Source organism: Syngnathoides biaculeatus, chromosome 20, assembly GCF_019802595.1.
Source record: "Syngnathoides biaculeatus isolate LvHL_M chromosome 20, ASM1980259v1, whole genome shotgun sequence".
Classification (NCBI taxonomy): domain Eukaryota; kingdom Metazoa; phylum Chordata; class Actinopteri; order Syngnathiformes; family Syngnathidae; genus Syngnathoides; species Syngnathoides biaculeatus.
In genome coordinates this window covers 12,247,069-12,268,732 of record NC_084659.1, presented here as the reverse complement: position 1 = coordinate 12,268,732, position 21,664 = coordinate 12,247,069, and the positions used below count along the sequence as shown (strand labels likewise).

The 21,664-nt window shown below is 41.7% G+C and overlaps 3 protein-coding genes and 2 non-coding genes across 5 annotated transcripts in view; 3 read left to right on the top strand and 2 right to left on the bottom strand.

Annotated features, from left to right (window-relative positions):
* Positions 1–16,196, bottom strand: part of LOC133493976 (CASP8 and FADD-like apoptosis regulator) — a 22,944-nt gene extending 6,748 nt beyond the window's left edge. The window contains exons 1-7 of the mRNA XM_061807991.1: positions 15,839–16,196; positions 14,592–14,697; positions 14,364–14,499; positions 13,321–13,367; positions 12,788–12,863; positions 11,296–11,800; positions 9,912–10,052 (exon numbers count right to left, since the gene is read on the bottom strand). Coding sequence (XP_061663975.1) covers positions 9,912–10,052; positions 11,296–11,800; positions 12,788–12,863; positions 13,321–13,367; positions 14,364–14,499; positions 14,592–14,697; positions 15,839–16,182 — 1,355 coding nt within the window. The 5' untranslated portion in view covers positions 16,183–16,196. The remainder of the gene's footprint in view (positions 1–9,911; positions 10,053–11,295; positions 11,801–12,787; positions 12,864–13,320; positions 13,368–14,363; positions 14,500–14,591; positions 14,698–15,838) is intronic.
* Positions 1–21,664, bottom strand: part of LOC133493903 (zinc finger protein 239-like) — a 163,754-nt gene that overhangs the window by 56,052 nt on the left and 86,038 nt on the right. The window lies entirely within an intron of this gene.
* Positions 893–964, top strand: trnah-gug (transfer RNA histidin (anticodon GUG)). The gene has a single exon. It is a non-coding gene; the product is annotated as a tRNA-His (tRNA).
* Positions 2,277–2,349, top strand: trnav-cac (transfer RNA valine (anticodon CAC)). Its single transcript has one exon. It is a non-coding gene; the product is annotated as a tRNA-Val (tRNA).
* On the top strand, positions 20,627–21,625 carry LOC133493915 (CASP8 and FADD-like apoptosis regulator). Its single transcript, XM_061807917.1, has 2 exons — positions 20,627–21,031; positions 21,125–21,625. The coding sequence occupies exons 1-2, from the start codon at positions 21,020–21,022 to the stop codon at positions 21,485–21,487; spliced, it is 375 nt and encodes a 124-aa protein (XP_061663901.1). The 5' UTR covers positions 20,627–21,019; the 3' UTR covers positions 21,488–21,625.

The following is a 21,664-nucleotide window of genomic DNA, read 5'->3' as shown; positions in this document are numbered from 1 at the left end:
TGTGCTTTTTTGTTTCAAGCAAATTTATGGAATGGGATGATCAGAATGTCATCATAAAAATGACACAAACACTGCAGGGTAAGGATCCCATCCTTGCAAGCCTCACGCAAGAAAGGTCGTCACCGGTCATCAACAAAATATATGCAGAGATTTCCACTCAAGGTAGCTTCATACGATGAAAAGGAGCCTGGGAAGACCCTGAACTGGTTGCCAGCCAATCGCAGGGCACATGGAGAAAAACAGCCACAGTCGCAATCACACCTCGAGGCAATTTAGAGTGTCCAATTAATGTTTCATGTTTTGGGAATATGGGAGGAAACTGGAGTGCCAGGAAAGAAAAACTTCCACACGCACACACACACACACACACACACACACACACACACACACACACACACACACACACAAAGCTGGGATTGAATCCGGGTTCTCAGAAATGTGAGACCAACGCTTTACAGCGGTGCCCACCGTGCCGCCCAATTCATACATATTTGTCTGAATTTCCATACTTTTTAAATTTTGTTACGAATATTATTGAAATCACAGGACAGTTATTGCAGTGTTAATATTTAATTGAAGAATATACTCATGACTCTAATTGTTCATGAATTAGAGTTTCAATGTTTATTTATGAAATAAAATAATAGGATGATGTGGGGAGTGACATGAATGTTGCTTTTCATCACTATCCAAAAGCGGTTGGGATGGTATTCTAGATCAAATATTAATGAATATTTTTAGGAATGCAGTAAAATGTTGAGATGATTCACTTGATTATGATAATGCAGATCAAATCTTTCAGTTTCACTGGTGCTGGCTGAGCATCCTGCAGGGTTTCAGCCTTGTTGCCATGGTGACAGATTTAGAAAGACAACCTTGGCAGCCTTCAACAGCCGTGATCGTATAGTGGTTAGTACTCTGCGTTGTGGCCGCAGCAACCCCGGTTTGAATCCGGGTCACGGCAGGGATGAATCTGTGAAGCTAATTTTTTTAGTCCTTATGGTTGATATTTGCATGAATCCCTTTAGAATTACAAAAATAAATGAACTAAAGACAATTATGGAAGTAATTAATTGCCATCACAGTACGAATTCAAATTTCTAGCATGGAATTTTTTTAACACTGAAATCCAATGTAAAAAACGTGTGTATGTGTATGTGATTTATTTGTGTGATACAGGCAAATAAGTATTTGAACACCTGTCTATCAGCTAGAAACCTGACTCTCAAAGACCTGCTAGGCCGCCTTGAAAAGTCCACCTCCACTCCATGTCTTATCCTGAATCAGATGCACCTATGTGAGGTCGTTTCCTGCATAAAGACATACTTCATGATTCAATTGATGCATCTCTGTATGTAATTACTTTAAAATGGCAGATGCGGATGATAAAGGAGTTCTCGAGGTATCAAGAAAAAATATATCTATTTGTGACCTAACCTTCAAAGAAGACATTTCAGGTGAACATACCAAAAACATCATTCTGAACTGGCTTTGATACCACATGCAAAATACACAACCGAGATAGCCAGGAGTTGAACCTAGAATCTTCTGATCCGTAGTCAGATGCATTATCCATTGCCCAAACAGCCCCTCCGAAAACTGCAGTTTCTGCAAACCCATGTATACAATTTTCACTGTCCCACACCCACCAAAGAACAGCATCGAAAAAGGCGACTTAGGGGCTTTATACCTGCTGTGACCCGGAATTGAACAAGGATTGCGTGGCAACAAAGCAGAGAATTAACCACGACGCGATCACAGCTTTGTGGAAACTGCCACGAAAGTTGGACGTATAAAGCTGTTGGCTGCAGTGAGAATGCTTCACGATCCAGGACTGTCTCAAGTCAGATCGTCTCGTTGTGAGGATGCGGTGATTTCATTGGCACGGGCCAAGTTCGTCTCCGGGTAGTGACAGGCAAATTCTTCAACTTGTTTTTTCAAGTGATGATCAAGATTGACAATTCTGTGGATTAACCTGTTTTACTGGCAAAAACATCGACTTCGTCATTATATATGGATACTCTATGCCAAGTGTCTCTAATGTTTCCATGTACCTTCATTTATTATCACCATCTAAATGTTTAACGGTCTCGGACAAACTCTGGGTGACATGCTATAAGACATATTTTTGTTTTGTCTCAACGGATTTAGCATTGAACAATGCTTTGTGTGACTGGCAATATGGTGACATAAACAAAAGTCATGTGATTTTATGACGCCGTGAAAGTGGACAAGAGATATAACATGAGTCAGAGGGTTTAGGGCCCAGCGCAGTAGTTTCCATAGTGTAGTGGTTATCATGTTTGCGTCACACGCAAAAGGTCCCCGGTTTGAGACCGGGTGGAAACAGGCAGTGTTTTGTTGCTTGCTTGTAACAGAGCTGTTGTTGGATGGAAGAAAAGAAGGAGGGAACACACAACAAAATGAGGAAGGAACAGAACAGGAAATGACAAAGAGAGGAAAAACAGGGAAGGGAAGAAATAAGGAAGGAAGCAACGAATGAATTGAGGAAGAAAAACAAGGATGAAATGATGGGAAAAAAGGTTGGAAGGAAGGAGGAAAAAACACTGGAACAAGGAAGGGAAGGAAAGAAGGAAGAAAGAAAGAAAACAAGAATTGGAGGAAGGAAGGAAGGACGGGGAAAACGAGATAAGTGCTGCACTGGAAACTACCATGTTGTTTGACTGCAAAAAAAAAAAAAATACATGAAACTCTTCTCATTCAGAAGAAACAAGTGTTCAGGTCTGACTTTCATTGGAAATTTAAGTTCAAGTGAAAAACAGAATTCAAAACAACACCAGAGGATTTTGTGTTGAGACACAAAAACAAAATCTTCTTCTTTTTCTTTCGGCTTGTCCAGTGAGGTGTCGCCACAACGTGTCATCTTTCTCCATTTAAGCCCATCTCATACATCTCCCTCTCTAACCCCAAATGCCTTCCAGTCTTCCCTCACAACATCCCATCAACCTTTTCTTTGGTCTTCCTCTCGCTCTTTTGCCTGGCAGCTCCATCCTAAGCACCCTTCTACCAACACACTCACTCTCTTGCCTCTGAACATGTCCAAAACATCAAAATCTGCTTGCTCTCTCACCTGGTCTCCAAAACATCCAACTTTGGCTGTCCCTCTGATGAGCTCGTTTTCTAATCCTATCCAACCTGTTCACACCAAGCAAGAACCTCAGCATCTTCATTTCTGCAACCTCCAGTTCTGCTTCCTGTTGTTTCTTCAGGGCCACTGTCTCTAATCCGTACGTCATGGCCGGCCTCACCACTGTTTTATAAATTTTGCCCTTCATCCTGACGGAGACACATAGAACACCAGACCAACTGTTCCGCCCCACTTGGACCCATTTCCTCACTTCCTTGCTACAGTCTACATTGCTCTGTATTGTTGACCCCAAGTATTTGAAGTCGTCCACCTTCGCTATCTCTTCTCCCTGGAGCTTCACTCTTCCTCGTCCGCCCCTCTCATTCACGCACATATATTCACTTTTACTTCGGCTAATCTTCATTCCTCTCCTTTCCCGTGCGTACCTCCTCTTCCCATCCCCTCCATGATAAAATCATTTAAACACTGCACCTAAACGTCGAGCCTTACTCTCATTCCACTTGCTCTCTTGGCTGCACAATATATCAACCTTTCTCCTAATCATCATGTCAACTAACTCCTGAGCTTTTCCTGTCATAGTCTCAACATTCAAAGTCCCTACATACAGCTGTAGGTTTTGTGCTTCCCCTTCCTTTTTTTCTGACTAAGACGCTTTCCTCTCTTTTTTGTCTTCAAACTACATTATCTGAATTTCTACCTATGCCTTGTAGATTAACATTTCCCGGTGTGGGTGTAGGAAGCCCGGGCCACAATCTAACTGTTGTAGAATTCGCATGATGAAGCTCATATATGTTTGGCACAGTTTTACACCGGATGCCCTTCCTGACGCAACCCTCTGAATCTATCCGGGCTTGGGACCGGCCGACAGGTAGCACAGTAATGTGCTGCCCAATGGGCTGCAGATAATCAAAAAGAAGCAATCAAATAACCAAAGTCAGCCTACCTACTCTATGTTAAAGTTAAGGTCAAATGAAAGCAATCACAATAAACACAGTCAGCACATAAGGTACAGAAATCACATACTACCTATGTAAAAATATAAAGGATATGGCGATTTAAAGGATACGTGGATGGAGGGGATTCAAATCACAATGGCCGTCACTCGTCTTTCATGGTTGAGTCGATGATTGATTTTTGGTCCTCATTGTATATTCAACGTAGGCAAAACATTAGCACGGGAGGATAACTTGGGCCGAGCAGCTTCGTTGCGAACGATAGAGCACCAATTTGAGTACTAAGATAACACTTGTTAAATTTCTCAAGTCCTCACGTTCGACGTTTCTTCAACATCCACAAATTGATCACAAACGCGTCTTGTTGTTAACATGCTAAGGTAAGGAATATGAGGCCTATAAGCAAGTTTATGTTGGTGTTTCCACTTGCCCAACTTCTTTCAACCATTCAACCGGACAATAAGGTTTAAATTGTGTTTTAGTCCTTTAAAGTGGTGATAGGAGAATTGTGTCGATGTTTGAAACTGTTCCAGGGTAATTTGGTGACTCAAATCCAGACCGAACTCAACGGTTGGATACGAAGCGCGTTAAAAACAAAAACAAAAACAAAAAATATTAGTGGCAAAAAGCTGCCTGGACACTCAGTTTGCTTTTCTTTTCCTTTCTCTCGGTTTCCTGGTCCTCTCACACTTGAGGGAGTCTGGCTGCAGACCTCACCTCTCAGACATCCCCCCCACCATCACGTTTCACGTCTCAAGTCCCATCCTGCAGACCCCCAACTGCCATCGTCAGGCAGGGAAAAAAGTGGGATCATTTGAAAATTGTGTCCATTTCTGGGTCAGCGTTTAAGGAACTTAGTTGAATATTTTCTAGATAATCTTTAATTTCCAGTTTCAGATTTAAAGCCATTCATGTACAGCACTGCACACTTCATTTACATTCTCCTTTCATTCCGGTTGAAGTGTTTCTTTTATTAATAAATCAATGACGACTTCAAAAGCGAAGAAGGGTAGAGGATGAGGATGGGGATGAGGATGATGATAACTCTTCAATCAATCTACCGTTGATGTTTTCATGGCATGGAAGGAAACCAGAGTTGCCGGAGAAAGCCCACACGGAGATCATGACAACTCTTTTTCGTCTGTGGTTCTGAACCTCTGGGCCCCCAGGGAGAATATCAGCTTCCGTTGCCCAAGAAAAGGATACACTTTACTGGCATGTTCAATGTGCAAGGCATTGTGGGCTTATTCTTCATAGTCGTTGAAGTCATTGTTAGGATTTGTGTATGCTCTCACTCTGAATGGGGTGAAAAAGTGTGCATGTGTGAAAATAAAAGGAGTTCCCGTTTTGGACTCCCGATTATGTGAATGAATGATCCATCCATTTTCTAAGCCACTTATCCCCACAACGGTCACAGGAGTGCTGGAGCCCATCCCAGCTCACACCACACAAAAGACACTACGAGCTGGTTGCCAGTCAGTCACAGGGTACATAATTGACACCATCACTGAGCAGGAATCAAACCGACGCTGCCCACACCAAAGTCAGGTGTGTGTACCACAACACCATCAGTGACTTTCATTCTTGTCTGGTTTTTATTTAATTGTGTAAACGCACCTGCTCCCTACTGCATGTTTGCCCTCTGGCAGTTGTGGCAAATTTGATTTTCCTGAGGGAATCCATTTTATACTTGTGTGAATCCAAATGTCTGACTTTTCTGGTTTGTGGTACTTTAAACACCATCCTGTAACAGAAATCTATATTTTTCAATTTCTATTTCACATTCATAGTGTTTAAGATACCGAGGTCTTTGAACCTGGGACCCCTCGCACCCTAAGCAAGAAGCATGCCCCCGCCTCGACTATCCAGCCACAAGATGTACCTGTTGACATTTTTTTTTAATCACGCCACTGGACCAGGATTGGACAACCCGTGGCTCTCGTGTCACATGCAGCTTTTTAGCACCACCCTAGTGAAAATGAATATCAAACAATCCATGAATTATTTATTGTAAATTGAGCAACGTTTCTTTCTTTTGTAGTTTCCTTAATGTTTTATCAGGATTACATTAGATTATCTTTTATATATGTTTCATTGAGGTTCTCAATTTATTATTTTTTTTCTGGGGAGCTTACAACGGGAAACAATTACTCTCAAAACTCTTACACTCAGGAATCTCACAAACAAGAGCAAATATATTACATTGCAATAGATGAAAAGAATATTAAAAAAACTTGCATCAACTCACTTAGCTGTATTATAAAGGAGACATTCACGGATGTTCATAGATTTCTCTTCACAATTACTGTCAAAACTCTGCAAGATCAAGAACACGGTCACCACACAGCTTCTGGTAACTCTCATTCACACCGCACAATATAAATGGTCGCCCAACGGCGCACACGGACCTCAACAACGTCTCCACTTCTTCAGCCAGTGAGTTAATGTTTGAAATTAATTAAACACATGCAACACCATGCCTCTGTGACGACACCCGCTTTGCAAACATTTTAAACTAATTTATATTCACATTCTACAACAAGACAATGAAAATGAGTGGAGGAGAACAAAATATGCACCTTCCACCAGGAATCTCACAAGAGAAAGTATTTTTTCCCGGCATACGTTAAGTGTGGCTTCAAAATAAAGCAAGCAGCCTACTTCCTGTGTTTCTCAGATCTTCCACCAACAATTCAACGGCATTTCCCCCCGACCATGATTATTTTTAAACACACAATAACATTGAAAAGAACGAAAAAGTATAAATGACAGAGAAAGTGCTGGCTTTCAAAATAAAAGTGGAATCAAAAGAAAAGTCTACATCCTGTTCCTATTATAGCACAACAGCATCACACCATGACATGACCTCAATAGGAGGGTATATAATTGGCAACCAAGTCTCTGACTTGCCTGACCAGTGCATCAGTGTCAAAAAAGCTTGCACTGTATTTGTCATTCAAGTCTGGAGTGGGCAATTTTCTCCCATCTTTGAGGGGAGGCTTTTTTTTACTCGTGAGATGATCAAACCCCTCAATTCAGGCAGTCTCTGAACAAAACAGCATCAAGGGGGCATCCAGAGTTGAACCGGAGACCTCTTGATCTGCAGTCAAATGCTCTACCACTGAGCTATACCCAATGTCTTCCTGCTACCGCTTAGTTCTGTAGACAATTCCAAATTTATTATTTATTCCAGTTGTGAAATTTGAATGATTGAGAATACATGAATGCAAACATCAATGGTGAAATTTTGAATGATGACAAACTTAGAACAAGTGGACATTTGGATTTTCACCCAATAACTTCGAGTTTACACCTCAGTGACAAATGAAACATTCCTGACAAAAGCAGAAGTCATACAAATGCTCGAGGAGTCAGCTCCAAACCCATGATATGTCTTTTCCTGTGGAATGGGATGTGAATTTAAAGCAGAACCTTTGATATCCATCAGAATGCCAAAGAAATGACCCTGATGTGATTTGAACACACAACCTTCTGATATGGAGTCAGACTAGCTAACGTTGCGCCACAGAGTCAGTAACAGCAAGCTTCTGTAGAGGCTCAAAATTAGGGTATATAGTTGGCAACCAATGCAAGTCACTGACATGCCCAACTGGTGAATCAGTGTCAACAAAGCTTGCACAGTATTTGTCTTACAAGTCAGGAGTGGGCAATTTTCTCCCATTTTTGAGGGGAGTTTTTTTGCCCATGAGATGATCAAAACCTTGATTTCATGCCGTTTCTGAACAAAACTTTGGAGGTTCTGCAGCTCTGTGCGTCATGGAGACTTGGCTTTGTGGATGAGTGCCTGATGCCAGCATTACGCTCCCAGTCTTCAACCTCCACTGTGCAGACCGTGTTGGTGAGCTCACACGGAAACCGAAAGGCGATGGAATATGCTTTTATATCAACGTGAAATGGTGCATGAACGTTACACAGCTCAGCACACACTGAAGCCTGCTTTTAGATTTGCTGATTTTGAACTGTAAGCCGTTTTATTCACCATGTGATGTGCAGAAGTCAGAAAATGAAAAAAGTAATAACAGCTGTGCATGTTGTGGCTGAGGCGATGGACTGGAAATCCATTGGGGTCTCCATGTGCAGTTTTGAAACCTGCCAACAACGCAATCATAAGACTTTGGTTTGAGATCATTCCAGGTGAGTGCTGCGTTCTGGGAGAAGATCTGTTACAATGCAATATCAACAAATACATTTTAACCTTACTGCTACTGTATATTTGCATGATAAAATGCAGCAAATATAAATATAAATACAACAACATCAAGGCGATACAACACAATTCAGCAACGGTACCAGACAATCAAACATGAGAAGACAACACACCAACAAGAATATGCAAGACAATAAAAACTTTACAAGACAATCTGACAAAACAATATAATCTAGAACAAGACACACAACTTTCAAATTTACGATCGAGGCAAGATAATAGGGACAATCTGACAATCCAGCCTTATAAAAAAAAAAAAAAAAAAACAATACACGATACATGATGATGCACAGATACTAGAAAACAAAATGTGATACAAGTCAACACTGTATGTGAGTGTGTGTGTGGGCCACACACCCCGTGTTGTGTTTATCAAAAGTATATGGAGGAGAGAATCTGACCACAAATGAGCAGGGAAAAGGTTTCTCTTCAGTAAGTCTTCTCATTTTATTTACTTTTTTTCCTCACAGAGAAAATTTATATTGTTTACTTCAGTGTGATATGTTATATCACGTCTGGACTTTTTATCATGTCGTCATCAGTGAGGAGAGTGTGACATCATGTCATCACTGTCTGATATTGGAGCTGCTCGTGATCCTCCGGTCCCTCAGCTTTGCAGTTTTTCCACTTTGGTCATTTGGCTCAGGCCACATTTGCTTGAAGTTGAGAGCATTTTGTGAATGGAAGGTTCCAATGGTTGAAAGACATTCATTTCTTTTTGATGGGGAAAATGGATTTGATATACCGTACAAGCAAATAGAGTCATATTCATTGTTTGAACAAATGTAATTAAAGATCCCATATACAATTGACATTGAACTCCTCCAAATTCCAGTCTTATTTCAATCAATTATTTGCACATTTGATGTTGACATCACTAAAACAATGGACAAAATACAGTGTTGAAAGTCTGGGTCTTCATGGTCCATATTTGAAAACCATTTTTTTTTTTTTTGCTCAACAACTCTTCTTGAAATTAAAAAAAAAAAAAAACAGCTTGCTTGAGTTTCCAAACACGGCATTCTTTATGTCACGACCCATCGGAACGAGAGGTAGGACCCAAATGCAGGAACTCGGAAGACGCAAGGTAGTTCAAGAAGAGACACGTTTATTGTATGCAGAGGTCGGGGATCGAGCAGGCAGTCCGGTGCAGCAGAGGTAGTTGTGACGTCGGGCGAAGAGAACAGATGAGCGGACAGGCAGGAGTCGGAACACGGGGAAACAACGCAGGCAGAAGTGTCAAGGAGTCAGGCTTACAAGGTTGGTCGGAGAACGGACGGAGGTCGGTACACACAGGTTCAGTCAGGAATACGAGAATGCTGGAACGGGACATAAAGCTCAACGAACTAGCCGAGGACCAGTCGTCACCGGGTCCTATAAATACGGGGGATGATCAGGCCGCATGAGGCACAGGTGTGTGCCTCCCAATCAGCGCAGCTGCACAGCTCGTGCTGAAGCGGCAGGATCATGACAGTACCCCCCCCCCTCAAAGGCACAGCTCCCAGACGTGCCTAAATGAAAAAAAAACAGACACTAATTAACACAGGCAGGGGTGGGCGGAAGGGGGTCCGGAGGAGGGCACGCCCCCCCCGAACCCCAGACTGGTGGCCATCCAGGCCACCAAACACGAGGCGTCCATAAATAAAGCTCTTTTCTCAAAGTGTTTTTCAGGTCTATGTGGTACTGATCCTTAGGATGCCGGCTGTTGTGCTCCAAGATTGCACCGTTCACCTCCATGTGAAGATCGACCAGATGTCGGCTCCTGTAAGAATACAAAACACTTGGTTAGGACTGAAAAGTCGCAAAAAAAAATAAAAATAAAAGAAGTTATGGAAGTTTGCATTAATTGGCTTTCGCTTGAAATTTCAGGATGAACGTACCTGTGACCTTTATTTAACCTCACAGTTCTGAGGACCCGCGTTCGATCCCGGCCCCGCCTGTGTGGAGTTTGCATGTTCTCCCCGTGTCCTCCGGGCACTCCGGTTTCCTCCACATCCCAAAAACATGCAACATTAATTGGACACTCTAAATTGCCCCAAGTTGTGATTGTGAGTGCGGCTGTTGTCTGTCTCTATGTGCCCTGCAATTGGCTGGCAACCAGTTCACGGTGTATCCCGCCTCCTGGCTGTTGACAACTGGAATAGGCTCCAGCAATCCCCCTGACCCTTGTGAGGATGAGCGGCTAAGAAAATGAATGGATGGATAAAAGTAGTGCTTAGCCTCCAACGTAGAGTATCTTGGTGCCGAGTGAGTTGAGGAGCTTCATTTGGAAGCTGTGCTTTGGCACAATGTTGTGTACTCTAAACCTTTATCCCAGGGGTGTCAAACTCATTTTTGTCGTGGGCCACATTGTACTCGTGGTTTCCCCCTCAGAGGGCCGTTATAGCTGTGAAACCATAAACATCCTTAACCGTCTCATCATATTTACACATAAAATTTAGCAACTAGTTTTGGAATCAGAAATCAAGGATAATGGGTTTATCCCAACTACTGTTGTTTGGTAAAACAAAATTGCTTGTAATACCTCAACGTTATCATTTATGACATTACCATTTTAAATTTTGGTACGGCTTTGGGAAAAAAAAAATCATGGAAGTCGATACATATGATTTGCCTCTGCGGGCCACATAAAAATCATGCAGCGGGCCAGATCTGGCCCATGGGCCTTGAGTTTGACACCAGTGCTTTTTGAGGATGAATCAATCCCGTACTGCGTGTCACCGGTGGCTTGGAACAGAGATACTGAGAAACTGGAAGGTTCACAGAAAGACATTCAAGTTGACGTCTTTGAAAATTCTCATGGATCAATTTTGCCGCTCAGCTCCTTGTTGCGGTTTGTGCCCAAAAAAGTAAATAAATCCAAAAACAGAACCACTGGATGTGCATTCCAAAGCGGAGAGAAGGTCAAATAAAGTTCAATTGTAAAGGTTCAACTGATACTTGGGCTCATAATAACATTTCAAGCGCTAGCCGTCACTTTTCCAAGGTAGCGTGTGCGCACGTACCTTCCCTGGCTTCTGCCCAAGGCGTCCGTCAAAGCCTTGAGGTAAACGGAACGGTGTCGGCCTCGCTGCAGTTGATGCTCTCCGGTCGAGCAGTGACTCCAGAGCACGTCCGCATCTGACGGGAGACAATCGGGTCTCAGCTGACCGGCGCCACCGTCCGTCTCCCAGCCGTCATCCCAGCGGTTCTCCACACCGCAGGGTTGGAAGTCCGACACAGTGTAGCTCTGGATGAAGAACAGTTTTGGCTTGCCGACCAGCGCCGGACAGGCGTCGCCGTTGAAAAAGCGCTGTACATCTTCCAGACGGAGGCCTTCGCAGTTCATGTCCGTGGCCTGGAGGCGATTGTCGATCGCCCGGCTGATGATGCAGCAGACGAAGCCGTCGCCACCGCGGTCCGGACTCCTTTGGAAGACTTTTCTGAGCGTTGAGACTGTCTCGACCAGGTTTAGCCATTTATGCAGGGTCACATTGAAGTGCAGTGATTTAAATGCGTCCGCCATCATCTCTGGAAGAAAAAAAAAAAAATGTCAGAATGATTTGGATCAGCCAACCTTTGAAAATCCTCGATCCGTCGATTTTGAATTGCAAAACTGTTTGAATCTCTTTTAATAAAATAATAACACAAGAAACTAAAGAATAGCTTAAGTGTCACGGTGTTATAAATCTCTACGTAACTGATATTTGGAGATACACGGTAGAACTACACAAGCAGACGGAATAAATAAATAAATGAAATATTCTCTGCAAAGAATGATAAATATTAAAAGTATTTGTGACCATTTGCTTCACGTATGTCTGTAGTATTCTCCCCAAATTTACCGAGCCGGACACACTGGATGTCCACTGGATTGGATTGAAGCAAAAGATGCTCCAGAAACTCAAATTCTTTACTTCTGATTTTAATATGTGACTACTGTAAGTTTTTATTAGGTTCAACATTCTAGAGTGCTATTACGGGTTTTTTTGTTTTTTTAAATAGGGAGCTTAAATATTTTAACAGGAAAAGACGATTGGCGAGTGACCATACAAGTACACAAATGACAAACCATTTTCCTTAAAAACACCAAACGCACCATCTTCAAAGCCTTTAGGCTTGGAATCTTTTTCAGCACAAATATTAGAAAAGCCTCAGTGTTGTTTCATGAGGCCTCACTTGCTCACCACTAAGTGCAAGGTACCATATTTTCCGCACTATAAAGCGCACCTTCAACGAATGGCCGATTTTAAAACTTTTTCATATATAAAGGCGCATAGAATAGACCCTACAGTAGAGGCTGGGGTTCCGTTATGCATCCATGAGATGGAGCTGCACTAAAGGCGATTAGACCGGATTATAAGGCGCACCGTCGGCTTTTGAGAAAATGAAAGGCTTTTAGGTGTCCCTTATAGTGCGGAAAATACGGTACTGTAGTTCCCAGTCCCAAGTTCTACTGTACACAAAACAGCGTCTTTCAATGTATGCACTGTAGAAGTATACCCCGATTGTACTCACCTCCGTCATTCCCCACGCAGTCTATGATTACGCACTCCCCTCTGGGGTCACTGCTGAACGTTACCGACTGACTGGACTCTCCTACAGGGATGCAAGCAGAGACATAGTTGAAATTCAACACGGGTTGATCAAATAGAGCAACAAAAGTCTTAGTCCGTGATTTAATATCGTACAGTACATCACAAATGTTGGACGAGACCACTTGAATTTTTCGTCTTAGAAAGACATTTTAAAAAGCAGCGCGCAATGAACTTTGGTAGGAATCTTGTCAGGTGTCCCAATCAATCAATAGCCTTTATTGTCATTATATGCTGCGCATACAATGAAATGATGTGTGCATCTCCACAAGGTGCAATAAAATGGAATAATTTTTTTTTAAAAAACAAAGAACATCTTGGGTAACATAAAAACAAAGAAAACATAAAAAGGTACAGTTGCGGCTGAAATAAATGCACCAAAGTGCAGTTGCAAAATACTACATTAGATTGTTGTGATGTACCTATTTCTATAAATAGTTTGAGTATGAATCTTACCTGGCAAGGGTGGCGCACCACATCCTCGGGTACTGCTGGCGCATTGACTGAAATGAGATGGAAAATACACGAGAAGTCAGTGAAACAGGCAAAGACAAAACCATTCAAAGCAGTTATCATTTCACTAGTTGACTATTACTAGTTTCATTTCAATTTGGGATTAGTACGGTCCGTGAATGTGATTGCGTTTCTTCAAATATTGTCCACACTCCAATATAATATGTGGGTTGTTTTCACGTGACGTCACCCCCGAACGGTGGCCATTTTCCATCCCTGAGCTCCCGTTACTCATACATAGGCAAGGTGGACAAAATTATGTTTCTAACTGAATTTATTGAAGACGCAACAGACAGCACGTCAAGCCCAGACTGACTATTAGGCTACCTGGCCTCATGGGACTCAGGACTGAGTCACAATGGCGCAGTATTGTGCCCTTATCTTTAACTCTCTGTGACAGAACTCACAATGGAGGAGCACTTACCTGTAAGCTAACACTGAAAACAAAAGGCGGTAAAAAGTCAAAGGTAAAAAGTAAAACCTGTATATTAGTTGACCAAGCAAAGCGAAATGTTTGTTTAAAATTTGATGACAACGGCAGAAAGACAAAAGAATAAACAAATCCAGTATTTCACAAAATTTGTGAATCTTTCAAGTGACTTAAAAAAAAAAAAAAACGATCATAACTGTAATGTTGGCCTTCTGAAATGAGTATCGATTAAGCTTGTTAGCTTAGCTCGGCGAGACATTGGCACGATGGAGGTTGAAGCCAGGCGGCAGGATAGAGGCGTCGGGGAATCGTCCACAAAGCCAAATCTCTGTGAAGCACAGAACATCCAAAGTCTTTCGTCGGAAGCGTTAGACGATGTCCCCGCTTACGCAGCCGGACTTGTGTACCGGATCGTGAGGCTTTGACGAGGGCACCGAGTTTATAACGTTTCAAGCATTTTAAGGATTAAAAAGGACTGGAGAAATTGTGCAATTTTTGCAAAATTGTGTCATTCAGTTGGTTCTACTAGTACTAAATCAGTATTGCACACACTCACCTGACATCTTGTACACCTTGAGCTTTTTGGCCAGGTCTACCCTGCCGACGTCCATTAAACATTCCTCCAAAAGGTCCACCCTTGTAGGGGAAACCTTGCCCACGTGCTCAAGTTCGACAATCAAGTCCAGGAAATCCTGCATGAGCAAGAAAACAACGGGAAGTGAGCAACGACTTCAAAATTTCACACGGCGACACCAAAAAGTCCCCCACCGGCACAATTTCCTACCTTGGCAGTTTCCATTTTCTTACGCGGTAGCATGTGAGCCAGCAGAAACTTCACACTGCTCACATCATCCTTGGCCATGTCCTCACTGATGTGAGCCATCAGAACTCTGCGGGAGGAACCAAGATGGACGTTAGGAACTGAACCTTTGTGACATACAAAAACTTGAACATTAAAAGTGGAAAAGGGAATTTTTAATGACTTGTAGGCAAGTATTTGCATCTCTATATTTGTGGAGCATCTGGCTACTTATTGAATGTGAACATAAAATCAGAAATATCTTTATTTTGCCAACTATGTCAAAAACACGCGAGGCAGGATGGGGACACTGAGGTCTGGGCCCACCACTTTGTTGGTCTTTCGTCATTTGAAGAAGTGTTTATATGGAAGTAAATATTGTGCAACCAAAATTTTTATTAAAAAATGCCGTTGCAAAATTCAGTGACTTCAAAGTGATCATATTTTCAAGAGCTGTATTTCAGTTTAACATTTCAATGTAAAGAAATTAGCCATATGAAAAAAAAAAACTATAAAATTTAAACAATATTTTGAGTCTCCTGAGAGTCAACTGGGTACAATTCACTGTCTGAATTCAGTGTTACAAGAAGGCAGGGTTACTTCAGGTCAGAACCCAAAACCCAGCCAGTCGAATTTAGGACAGAAAATTGTAGCCAGTTGAATTTAGCTACTTTTGTATTTAATAGGCTATTGCTAACGTATGTTTTATGTTATGGGGAAAACAGATGGATTTAAGTCCTGTGCAAAATCTGGCACTTTTACAGTTTAATAATGTACTTTAATACGTTATATGAAGGTGAAGTGTCCCAAGCAAATCAAAAATATGTTGAGAGCTGTTCCACCCCACCGTTACGCAATCGTGGCAGCACAGTACTTGACATAACCGCCCTGACAACAAGTTTCTTTGACGATTACTTGCCAGCTAGGCCAATGATCCAGAGGAACACATTTTGGTTTTTAGAATGTGGGATTAACAGGGAGGGAGTATAGCTTGGCGAGAAAGTGAAACTCCACATTCTTGGGGCAGTCAATCAATCGGAACTGGACTCTTGTGGTTATCTTAAGTTGTTCCGCCTCTCATAAAAGAAGCCAGCGTAAATTCTTACAACTCAACGACTTATGTACCAAGTCCGGTGCTTTTTTACCGTTAATTTGACCCAAAAAGTTAAAACACCAAGTAACGTTTTTTTTTTTTTTAAACAGTGAGACTAAAATAATAAAATGGCACTCACCTGAATCTGGGTAGAACCTGCTCGGATCTCAAAGCTCTCTCCACATCGTCCCGGCTGAACCCAAACACCTGCCTGAGGATGTCATATCTCCCCAAATGTAGCATGAGCTCAGCCAAAAACAGACGCCCTTTGTCGTAACTCTTGACTTTGGACTTAAGAGTCTCCTTTACATGCGCGGCTGTATTGTCTGTGTCCGAAATCTCGCACAAGTAGAGAATCTTGGAGCGTTCGTAGCTGCCGAGGGCTTCTGAGATTTGGTGTATAGCACGAAGCATTTCTGGATCAGGAACTGCCATCGAGGCACGAAGTGGCTCGTAGCGTTCGTTTTGACGATAAACATCCATTCTCACTCCTGGGAACTTGCAAAAAAAAACACATACGTATAGTTCATTTAAGTTCTGTACATTTCAAAACATACAACTTTGAATATAAAAGGAACAGGGCGTAACTTACTTGTAAAGTCCTAGCGTCAGCGAGTCATAAACGAGGAAATTCCGTTTACGTAACTTTAAAAAAATGAGCCCTCTACTCACGACTGTCGAAATACTTCGCTTGGATTTCCGGCGTGAAACACTGAGAATGCTGTTACAAAAATAATACACCACCAACTAGAACCATCTTAATGGCGCACTACCGCCACCTGCTGCTCCTGAGACTGTACTACTTCGCGCTCTCGGCCACTGATTATACCTTATATGAAAATTTTTTAAATTGGGTGCTTCTTATTTGGGTATTAATGAATCCACGTGGATATTAGGTGGATAAAATTCATGAAATAATATAACATCTCTGTAAAGACAGATTGCGTTTAAGGATTTTCCACAATAATTATCAACGGTGATTTTTGCCATGATATTGAGGGAGTAATGTCATGTGTGGGTGAATTCTTTAATTACTTCTGTGGAAGTAGACAAGTGCCACCAAGATTTGAAATTGAAATAGGATTTGAATTTAAAATGTTGAATTCAATAATTCGCTGTCTGAAATCCAACTTCGTTGTTAAAATTCAGTTTCGTTGTAAAAATTCAGTTTTCGTTGGGAAGAAGACGGGGTTACCTTAGGTCACAGACATTAGCAAAGGATTTCAGAACCCCACACCCAGCAGCCAGCCAATTCTTTTATGCTTTCTTAGTCACGCGACACCAGTGAGTTCAATCCTTTTATTTTCCTGTAGTATGTTGTTAAAAAGGAGTGTAACACATTACAACAGAAAATTTGGCAGCGGAGCGTAGTTATTTTCCCCACGGACATATTTGACAGCAATGCTGCTTCTCAGCTTCACGTTTGATCAACTGCACAACATAAATGATGCGGTCGATTAACGTGAAATGCAAAAGATGCGTCGTGTATAAATGGTTCATTTCATGATCTCGTGAAATTATGGACTGGATGGGAGTATTTACGAGCACGTCTGTCTGTGGAAATTGTACAAAGCAAGCATCCCACAGCAGCCACCTGTTATGCAACTTTGAGAATCCCACGTCACGACGAGGACTACAAGTGTTTTAAAGATGAGTTTGTCACCTGTATTTCCTCTTGCCAAACTGGCTTTGGTTTGCTTTGAATCAACCTACCTGTTGAAATATGTTTATGCTTTTTTTTAGGCAGTTGCAATGTTAACATTTTTTATGAAAAACAGCTATGTTCCAATGAAACTGTTGTGTTGTTGAGATTTCGAGAAATAAAAGTGTCTGTTTCTCAGATAACAAGTGCTTCATATATGGTTTAATGTTGACCTCATTTACAGAAGACAAGTCACGTGACAATATTCAGAGGAGTTATTGCATTAACACTGCACTGATTCAGTTAATGGCAGTTCAAAATATGCCATTGAGATTTGTTTTCATGAAACAATTCACTGTTAGTGTTAACATAACTTTGTAGTGCATTTGAAAATATAACACAAAAGCCAAACTAACAATGTATTCTGATTCTTCTAATGTAAGATGAATTGGAAGTTTTAAAAAAATGGACAAGTGGTTCCTGCAGGAGCAACTTTTAAAGGATAAAAAACTTCACAAAACTGAACTGCAGCAATGTAAATTTCACAGCCAAAAGACTGAGATGTGGCTCTGGGGTTGACTGCATCGCTTAATGCTGACATTTTTTCATCAGTCAGTTGCAAATTAGAGTTCGGCACAGTGACACTTGACACATCCTGCAGAGGAAGCCCGCTGTCTTCCCATTCGATGTCTGGAATCTGTACACCCTGTAAAAAACAAGAAAGGGTGGGAGAGAACTCATAATTTCATTTGTCATAATATTGTAGGTTACTATTATATAAATGAGTTGAAAAAAACAAATGCAATTGTACAATTAAAATGTATCTCTGTCAAGGAACTGGGAGGTTCAGGAATTGAGTGATGGTTCCGACCAAAAACCCAGTGCTGGTTAGGAGTCAGATCAGGTTACTTTCAGTTCAAAGTGGATGGTTGTCCCAGCCACTGCGCAAAGTATCCAGATCATCCTGCAGCCGTGGCAGGAAGCCATAATGGCACCAGAAGAGGGGTGCAACATTTGAAATGTTGGGTACGCCTCCCCTTCAAGGTAGTGAAGCACATCATCATAAATGCATGTCACAGCTGCCCACAGGTCTCCCCACAGTCGCTCAATCCTTGAATTACAGAGTAATAAACAAATGGTTAAAATGCCCTTTGAATGTCATTATGTTAAAGATCACACTAAGCTGATAAAGCCATAGACTACAAACATCACATTTTATGAAGTTTTAATATCAACAAACCTTTGATTGTGAACACTTTCCAGATATGAAGCTGCTTTTTCCTATCCCACGAACCATAAACATGAGACGTGCAACCTCCACGTTTTCCACCCCTTGATCAGCACGTACCCTCAAAACAAAGTATGGAACGAATTAAAAATTTCCAGAATTACATAAAAGTATGGCACTGCATTGATGAGAAGTTTGAACAGAGCTAAAGAAAAATTATTTCCAACCTAAAACATATTTTGGAGATAGATAAAGGATCATGATCGATCATGGACTAAATTCCACAGGTGACAAGCATATAAATTGAATGCTGTCTCGCTCTGATTCGAACTCTGAATACAGAGAGTAAGGATGACCCTGATGACCTTTGGATTCTCGTTGGTTCATAAATGTATTTTGGCCCTCACCCATTCAGAAATGTATAAACCAACAGCTAAATTTTAAAATCTATTCTACGACAGAGAGGAAGCCAGTGTTCTGAACAAACTGCAGCTATTTGGACTTATAAAACCATGTGACTGTTGTAGTGTACTGAAAATAAAAGAGCAGACATGTTTTTGTAAATCCTGCTGAGACATCAGTCCCCGAACCCTTGATATGTTTTTCAGGTGGGATTAGGCTGACCTTAATACTAATGTGACGGTTAAAATTCAGGTCTGAGTCCAGAACCACCCCCAGATTTCTGACTTGCCTGCTGCTAATTTATATTATTGCATGAAGTTGAATGCTGACTTGTAATCTTTCATACTTGGCAAAAATGTCAGTTTTATCTTCATTTAATTTCAGATGAAAATGGACTGAAAGCCTTTACCTGAGGGGGAAACCAAATTCCTCCACTGAACCCTGAAAGAAAGCCAGTGTGGTAGATGCCAGGTTGTTGGAAGTTGCACCAAGACACATTATCTGCACAACACAGCAAAAGTACAGAAGTAAAATACATATCTTATTAAACCATACATGTTATTTATGGATGTTACAGCACCTTTCGAAAAAAACCATCAATGCCACCAAAGATAACAATGTTGTACCTGAAAAAACATAAAATATTCAATCATTATCACTAAACCTTGTCACAAAAATGGTTTGCTTCTTCTTCGTCAGTCCTCAAGGGGCATCCTCCTGCATATTTTGAAATACATGATTTACTTGAGCAGAATGTCAGCAGAAGCCGACTCATTAGGCACTGCTTATGTCCAGCTGTGTTGAAGCGGGACAACAGCGTCCGTCGAGTTACGCATCCAAACTGGACCAAACGTGATGCCATCCCAACGGTGTCGACGCGACGCATGGCCGCCCTGACTCTATCATACTGGACCCTCAGTCCTCTGGCTTGCAAAAGAGCCTTCACCATTCGGTAAATAACTCCGCTCCGTTGCCATATTTTCGGTTGTAAGGTGTTACACTGCGTTTTAACAACATACTACAGGAAAATACAAGCAGTGAACTCACCGTTGTGTTCGCTCGCGTGAGCGTCCATGACCTCCACTGAGATGTTTTTTTTGTTTTTGTTTTGGTGCTCTTCCCCCCCCCCCCCCGCCCCTCTGTGGACGAACGTCACGATTACGTCACTACGAAAGCGTAACTGGATTGGCTGTGAAGCGTTTTCTCCCATGACCGCCATGGAGATGTCACGTGACTAAGAAAACGTAACAGGATTGGCTGGCTGCTGGGTGTTGAGTTCTGAAATCCTTTGCAAATGTCTGTTCGTCTTTTCAGAGCGACAGTGAATTTTTACAACGAAACTGCATTTGAACAACGAAGCTGAATTTCAGACAGCGAATTATTCAATTTCGTAACATTTCAATTTCATTTGAATTTCATATCCTATTTCAAATTCAAATCCCGGTGGCACTTGGTGGCACTTCCACAGAAGTAATTAAAGAATTCACCCATATAACATTACTCCGTCAATATCATGGCAAAGAAAAAAATGACCGTTGATAATTGTTGTGGAAAATCCTTTCTCGCAATCTGTCTTCACGGAGATGATTTATTTTTATTTCCTAAATTTTATCCACCTAATATCCCCGTGGATTAATTAATACCCAAAGAAGAAGCACCAAATTGAAAAAAAAAATTGGTGACCCCAGATATTAAATTCTCATAAAAGATATAATCGGGGCAGATAGCGCTAAGTAGTACAGTCTCCGGAGCAGAAGGTGGCGATAGTGCACCACTAAGATGGATTATCAACCGCCAGCAACTGAACGAAGACCAAAGGTTTCCAAATTCGGTTAAATAGTTTGCCCAAGACGCCTTGATCCCATTTCGAGTTTTGCACTCCTTCACGGCAGAACCGCGTCCAGTTGTTACTGTATTATTTTTGTAACAGCATTCTCAGTGTTTCACGCTGGAAATCCAAGCGAAGTATTTCGACGAGTAGTGAGTTGAGGGCTCACATTTTTCCACAAGTTTTGGAATACCTTCGTCGTTTATGACCCGCCGACGCTATGACTTTACAAGTAAGTTACGCCCTGTTCCTTTTATATTCAAAGTTGTATGTTTTGAAATGTACAGAACTTAAATGTATACGTATGTGTTTTTTTTTTTGCAAGTTCCCAGGTGCGAGAATGGATGTTTATCGTCAAAACCAATGCTTCGAGCCACTTCGTGCCTCGATGGCAGCTCCTGATCCAGAAATGCTTCGTGCTATACACCAAATCTCAGAAGCCCTCGGCAGCTACGAACGCTCCAAGATTCTCTACTTGTGCGAGATTTCGGACACAGACAATACAGCCGCGCATATAAAGGAGACTCTTAAGTCCAAAGTCAGGAGCTACGACAAAGGGCGTCTGTTTTTGGCTGAGCTCATGCTCCATTTGGGGAGATATGACATCCTCAGGCAGGTGTTTGGGTTCAGCCGGGACGATGTGGAGAGAGCTTTGAGATCCGAGCAGGTTCTACCCAGATTCAGGTGAGTGCCATTTTATGATTTTAGTCTCACGGTTTAAAAAAAAAAAAAAGTTACTGTGTTTTAACTGTTCGGGTCAAATTAAAGGTAAAAAAGCACCGGACTTGGAACATAAGTAGTTGAGTTTTTCACAGAAATCCAGGCTAGTTCGTTTAAAAAAAAAAAAAAAGCCTTGTTGCAAGAA